Here is a 7,135-nt window from a genome sequence, read left to right as displayed (position 1 = left end):
CAGTTTTAATAACAGCAACATTGCATGGTACAGTTTTGTTATTTTTGACAAGTTTTTTTTTTTGCCATTGAATATGCAAATATCAATCCTTCATTTCTAAAATAAAATGCACTACTGGCTAAAGTTGAAAGCTCTGATCAGAACCTTCCTAATGCTTTGATTGTGAGTACTGTGCAGTCAGAGTCTCATAGCAGCAAGGAGTCATGGGTGAGTTTCTCCAGCTGAAGTAACTGATGTGTGTGTGTGTGTGTGTGTGTGGTTATTTTTTCGAGGCTTTCAGGTGATGCTGCTGTATCAGGGTCCTGCAGACAGACTGCACACAGTGGATCAAATGATAATCATGATGATAGCCAGACTAAGAACACTACAGCTTGTTGCTCTATTTGCAGTACACAGTTTAGTTATTCTTACAGCCCTACCGTCAACCCTTAATTTGGACTGTAACGTTGGAGCTTCTTCAAGCTGTGGGTATTTTTTTGTTTATAATGTGGTTTCATATTCCAAGCGCTCCTGGATAAGGGCATCATCTTTATACTGTAGCCGTGGAGGAGCAGGGGAACATTCAAAAGCTAGGATTGCCTTCCTCAGGCTCCTGTCCAACACGTGTCTCTCCCAGGCTGGGTACCTGTTCCTGAACAGATCAATTTTAATGACAGACTCCTCAATCCTTGGTGGCCGGGAGGAAGGTGTGGAAGGTGCGGTGGGTCTCACCTGAAACACAGGCACGCACCCGTCCCTCTCTGCGAATTTTTGATCCCGCTCGCTCGTGACACTCCGATTGTTAGAGATGGACCTTAGCGTGTTCGTTGCCACTTCTGGGGGGAGAGCGAAGGCAGCGGCAGGGTCCTCACAAGCACAGCTTGGCGACTGCCCGAACCGCGGTCCGTTGGGGTGAAAGAAGGCATAGTACATCAGCATAAAAACAATGCCTGTTAAAAAGCTGCTGAACACTACACACAGTGCTGGTATGGCAAATGCATCAGAGATTGGTGGGGCCTTGTACAGATACCACAGAGCACTCAAAGCGGTATTTTCCAAAAGGATCACAAAATAATAAATGAAAAGCCTACAGCGTGTCCTTCCTTCCTTGACATTGAACCAGCTAAAGATATAGATTATCCCCACAACCATGTCGAAAACTATCTCCTCCCATTTAGTGATGCAAAACTCTGTCTCGCAGTGGACGATCCAGAAGGTCATGATGCACCAGTGGAGCACGATGAAGATCCCAAAGTACAGCTGGAAAACCGAGGCAAACAGGGCAAAAGTAATGACCCTTGCTGCAATTGTGAAGAAATGCCAGCAAAACTGGATTATAACAGCCATATAACTGATGGGTTTCTTGTCATCACGGGAGTCACGGAGGGCCTTTTGGTAGGAAGCCAAAGCCCAAGCCAGGGATACGAGAGATGCTGCAGCAGTAAGACCTAGGAGAAAACAGAAGATGCACTTAAGATATAATTAGGACACCAGCATGTGGTTGAAACTGGTGAGATCCTCGTTGCTTTAAATGCACTCTTCACAACTCGCATAAGAAAATCTATTCATTCTCCTTTAGTTCAGCCAACACTGAGGACCAGACCCCCTATTGCTGAGACTTCATTGCTCTTACAAACACGTTAGCATTTGTTAGTTACACATGAACAAGAGTGCGCAACAAACTACATTCTGAAACACTTCTCTAGCAAATTTATATTTGAAATGAATTCATTAATTCACAACACCGAGCAAGTCAGGAGTAGGTCTCTTTGCCAACTGTGTGATTTAACAGGATCTACTGCAGTTATTATTTTAAAGAATATAAATTTTCAGCTTTTGATAAGTCTTTAAAAAGCTTGATATAAAGCAATTAAGTCTAATTAGAATGTCAGCATCTTTTACACATACAGTACATTAAATCAATTTAAATGTGAGAGTATATCTACATCTTAAAATACAACCCTATGAATATGTGTTATGGCTAGTGAAGTTAATAGTCTGACAGATTTGACACAGAACAGAGTTAACTGAAAGTTTCGAGGTGGAGGAATTTTCTGTTGGAAGCCACAGCTTCTGTGAGCCCAAATGCTTCATAGATATTTTGTCAAAATTAACAAAACAAATGCAGAAAGATTTTAATTTTTATTATATTAATGTAACTCTTGATATTTCAAAGGTTAAACTGCAACACTCATACTGAAGGAGAAATGTTGCCCATTTCAATAATTTCACCATTTTTAAGAGAATATTTAGTATGTAGAAATTGTCAAAACTGTATTTTCTTCCAGCTGGGGATTAAATTAATTTTAGTAATGTTGGAATTTTCTACAGAATTAAAATTCTGAGTTTAGATGTTCCTAAAGTAAGGCATAACAAATTAATATTCATATAACCATTGTCTCTCCATTTATCCCAGAATTGCTCATTTGTAAGGCACTGAACTATAGTATTTCTGGAAAACCTGTCAAATATTTTCTACAAAAAATTCAATATAACTTCACTTTCAGGGTATTTTCAAACATTGTAAAAATAGTCGTAAAAATTGTTCACATTCACCTGAAAATACAAAAACAGTAAAAATACTTTTTACAAAAGCTTTTTTTTATACTAATTCTGGGCGTGTATTTTTCTTTTTCTCAAAGAGATTTTGATTGTTATGGGTAGATAAACTTAAAAAAAAAGCTGATTTGCAGTTAAATGTAATTTTTAAACTAATATATTACTTCCTTTTCCTAACCAAAAAAATACCTTACATTCCCATTTAAGCAGTGATACAGCTGAACATAGTTATTCACATGCTTAGCACTTACACATCATTTTCTTGGAAATGAATTATATTTCTTATTTATTAGATGATTAATTTTTACTTGTGATTTGTATCAAGCTTCTCTGGATAGAAATGGGAATTCAACTGAATTGGAGAAAACCAGCATTTTAAATGCATTTATTATTTAAATAAAATTTCAATGAATATGATGGATGCAAAGGAAAAATGTATCAAACTTATTTTCTATTTAAAAGTTATTTATTAACCAAAGCAAATATTGCATACAGTTAATGAATGAATTCATAACTTTCAGCATGCCATACTGTGAATTTATTCACAGGTCATAAAAAGATAATGACATTTCAGCTTATTCAGTTTCTAAACATTTCCTTAACCTTGAATTTACTGGTTATTGAACCAAATTAAACTGATATGAAGAAATATTTCTTTTGTCTGCTGTTTAAAGCTGTTTAATCATTTCAGCAAACTTTGATTCTGGATTCACAGACAGTAGTTTTCTTCCCAGTCCAATGGTTTTCTTTAGAATCTAACCATCAAGAGTATATTAGTTAAATATTATGAATATTTAAGTTTAATGCAAACTGTATCAATACACAGTAGTTAGTTCAAGCCTAAATATATGTTGTCGAACATTCACTTTTGAAAGAATAAAGAATATATACCTTAAAACAGGCAAGTGCAGGGTATGGAAATAATACTTGATTCTGAAAGAAACAATCTATTTAAACAATCCACCTGGCTTAACACATTAAGATTTTGCTCAGTAAGTACAGAAGGGTTCACCGTTCTCGGAAGGGACTGATTGTGTTTGCCAGCACCTCTCCCGCAGTCACTGGCAGGGTGTTAATTATGTTGTGAGCTCCTGCGAATTTGACGAGTCTTTTTTTTTAGAGAAAAATACCAGAAAAGCAATTGGCAGAAATATGGGACAGGCTTATAATTCCAGAGGGAATTTCTGAATAAAACATCACCACTTTTCTTTCCATTCAGCTGCCTGGATGCCAAAACACTAACATTACTGCTGGAATCCTCCTTTGCGGAGAGACCAAACAACCAGCAAGGCAGACAGGAAGGAGGCACGGTATAAATTTGTGTTTTCATTTCTGACAAGCATATTTGCTTTTCACTCTGGGCTGCCTTTCAGTGACCATTATCTCTAGAGATGACACTACCAGCTGAAAATGTAAGTTCTTGTGTTCTTGCAGGAATGGTTTAAGTGTTTCTGACAAAACAGAGTTCATTTCCCTTTTTGGAAAGCTAGATGAATAGGATACTGGATAAGAGAACCTTCCAATATAAATGAGCATGCTGAACAAGAGCTCAAAAATAGCATTATTAGCATGGGAAAGAATAATGTGAGAGAAAAGCCCATATGTTTCTCTGCAAATGTAACTTTAATGACCTCACAAACTCCCCGGAGGTATGGGTAGATATCATCAGTTTTACATTAAGAACTGTAAAATCTTTCATTAATGCACACAGAATGTACCAAATAAAATGTTAAAATTCATAGGAATTTCCAATGTGCTAATATGAATTCCTTCATAGTCATTTTCTGTGACAGAAGGGAGCAGGTACAATAGCAAGTTAATTCTGTTATTTAAATAGTCATTAACAGGGAAGCATCCCTTGCTCTTATGGAACAAACTGCGGGGTACAGGAATACAGGAGGGGAAAGGAGGCAAAGGAGTGTACAAACGGAAAGAACTACTACCACTACTACTACTATTAGGTACCTGTTCTTGTGCTATTAGCAGTGATGTTAGAGATACAGAATTAAGATGAAACTAAATGCTTCATGGGGACCATCCATTTTTCTTTATTGATGAGGCCAAGCACTAAACAATTATTAAAAGGATAATTAATAATAAGAACAATAATGTACAATTCATGCAAATGGCAGCTTGCTGATAAAGAAATGTCGTAGTATAAATAATTCACAGGGAAAGGTTAGACACAAACAGAATTATTGGAGAACCAAATGGATAATTCATTAATTAGAACATACTGACACATTTGCTGAGTAGAAGTCTCTTTATATTTCAAAAGAAGAGCTAAAATAGATTTCTATCAAAACAAAACTTTAAAGACATGAAAATGGTATCAGGAAAAAAGGATAAGATTTTCTTTAGTGTTAATGAAAAACAAAAAATTTGTAGCATTGCAGTGGGTTTAAGTTCAGCAGAAGGAAGGCTTATTTGCCCTTCAGAAGTGAACAGACAACCTGCAAGCCCATCTAGGAAACCACCATGCTTAAAGAGCAAGCACTAGGTTTTTCTGCCCTCGCTGCTTCAGCCTCCTGACTGTCCAGGGGCTACAGCAGCTTTCTGGAGTCTTGTTTTCTCGTTTCTCTTTATATAAGAGAGATTCTTGCATTTTATACAGCATGACATATTTGTACTGGTACTGAAAATCTAATAAAGATTAAACTGGAATGAGCTACAGCTCGTTAAAGACAAGAAAAAGCTAATAATGTCTTTTACAGGAAAAAGCAAGCAACATATATAAGGGAAAAGAGGATGTATATAGGGATGGATCAATTTACAAATGTAACATTATTTCAGAAAAGCAAGCTCAAATAGCTACAGGAATGCTAATGAAGTTCTCCAAAACAGTATTTGTGAGAAATCAGCCTGAAATGTTTCACCCGTGAGTAATCCAAATAAAGTTGTTCACAGCAGATACAGGTTTTCCATATTACATCCCGGCTTGACAATTCGCAACTTAATTGTATCCTGCTGACACCTCTGCCTTTGCATTTTGATTCCCGCCCGCATGCCCAATTTATTTAACTTTGGGAAAAGCAATTCAACTTCTAAGCAGCATATGTGACTCCATAGTCTGTATTTTTCCTCTGCTCGCACAATATAATCTTTAGACTTGGGTATAACCAAAAAAATCTGGGTCTCATTCTCACACCAGTCTGATCTTACTCCTTTGTATTTAAGTGAGTAAAGACATATTCAGGTCTATAAGCTACTCTTTTGTAATCACATCAGTCCATAAAGCCTTTATGGAACAAGTTCAAAACACCTCAGGCCAACTGAAAACCCTGCAAATGGGTGAAATGATAGGAGAAAATCCTCCTCGACATTCAACCTATTTAAAAAATCAAACTCTTGCCAAGGCTTCTCCCCCTGCTTCATCTTCCTGTTTCAAACTCATACTCATCTCACCATTTCCAGGAGTAAATTCATGCTAGAAACAGGAATATCAAAGTCAACAGGACATCTGGGTACAACCATTTTGGCTGGGATCTGGAACTATGAAACAAGTCTGAAGGCAGCCTATTTTTATGAGCTTTTTACCCAGCTAGAGAAGTGAAAATGTATGCATCCAAGCTTTAAGATGCTTCTCTGAACCAAAGTCAAGCAAAGAATCTATAATATTCATCAGTCCTCTTAAGGCCCTAATCCTGCAGAAAATATGCCATTTTCTCCTCTTCTCTGCTCCCCTTCAGTTTCCCAAAATGAATTTGCTACATTTACAGAGCCTTTGCCATGCTACTGTGAGAGCAGCCATGAGCTTGAGGCCCACATGGAGGCCTTGAAGGCAGACTGAGAACAGCCTATGGGTGCTACACCACCCTTTTTACTCCCATATACTAGTATGGCAATGGTGTACTAGAGGGTATGTTGTGCTACCACATGTGGTTTAGCACACAGGTGCTCTGCATGCTCCAGGGCCCTTCCTGGCCATACCTGGACCATGCCCCAGGTTCTCGGTGCCTATTTTGTGCTCACAGGTCTTGTTCCCTGCCCAAGACTGGAAGACAAAACCCGTGTCCTATTGTTTGAAGGGTTAAAATACAAACTCTTGTCCTCACCTGGGTTATTTTTCCCCTGGTCACTGATGATGTAGCCTGCCAGGATAAGCTGTAGCACTGTATTGAACTATCCATATTGGAATCCCTCCTTACAGCCTTAAGAGTTGGTGCTGCAGTCCTACTTGAGAAGATTGCTATAAATTAGCACTTCCAATCTCCAGCCAGCATTTCTATAGCAGATCCTTTCCCTCTCAGGGCTTCATAGTTAGGGATATTTCTTGTACAAGGATCCTTCCTGATACTTTGCTGGCACTTTTTTTCAGCAGAAGGAAACACCACTATCTTAACATCTGCAGCCAGGCCCAACCCCTAAAATATGCTGGACACATATCTTAATATATCATTTTGTACTCCAGAGCTTGTCTCGTTATCACAAAGAGGTTCCAGGGCCATAAGCATGTTGGCAAGCCACCACATGTTCTTCAAGTCTCCAGTGAACAATAATGCTTATTCTACCGGTGTATGTGAGTCCATACTCACTGCTATCCCCCCTGTGAACACATAGTCAAAGGCGTTCTGTGTCACTGAAACAAGCTGCTTGC

At 38.1% G+C, this 7,135-nt stretch overlaps 1 protein-coding gene across 1 annotated transcript in view; it reads right to left on the bottom strand.

Moving 5' to 3' along the window:
• Positions 1 to 480: 480 nt before the first annotated feature.
• The window catches only part of XKR4 (XK related 4), a 75,988-nt gene continuing 69,333 nt past the window's right edge, over positions 481 to 7,135 (bottom strand). Inside the window, exon 2 of the mRNA XM_026080493.1 lies at positions 481 to 1,427. Within this exon, the coding sequence (XP_025936278.1) occupies positions 481 to 1,427 (947 nt within the window). The remainder of the gene's footprint in view (positions 1,428 to 7,135) is intronic.

This window comes from Apteryx rowi, unplaced genomic scaffold, assembly GCF_003343035.1.
Source record: "Apteryx rowi isolate R43461 unplaced genomic scaffold, aptRow1 scaffold_522, whole genome shotgun sequence".
NCBI lineage: Eukaryota > Metazoa > Chordata > Aves > Apterygiformes > Apterygidae > Apteryx > Apteryx rowi.
This window is presented reverse-complemented; position numbering and strand designations above follow the sequence as displayed.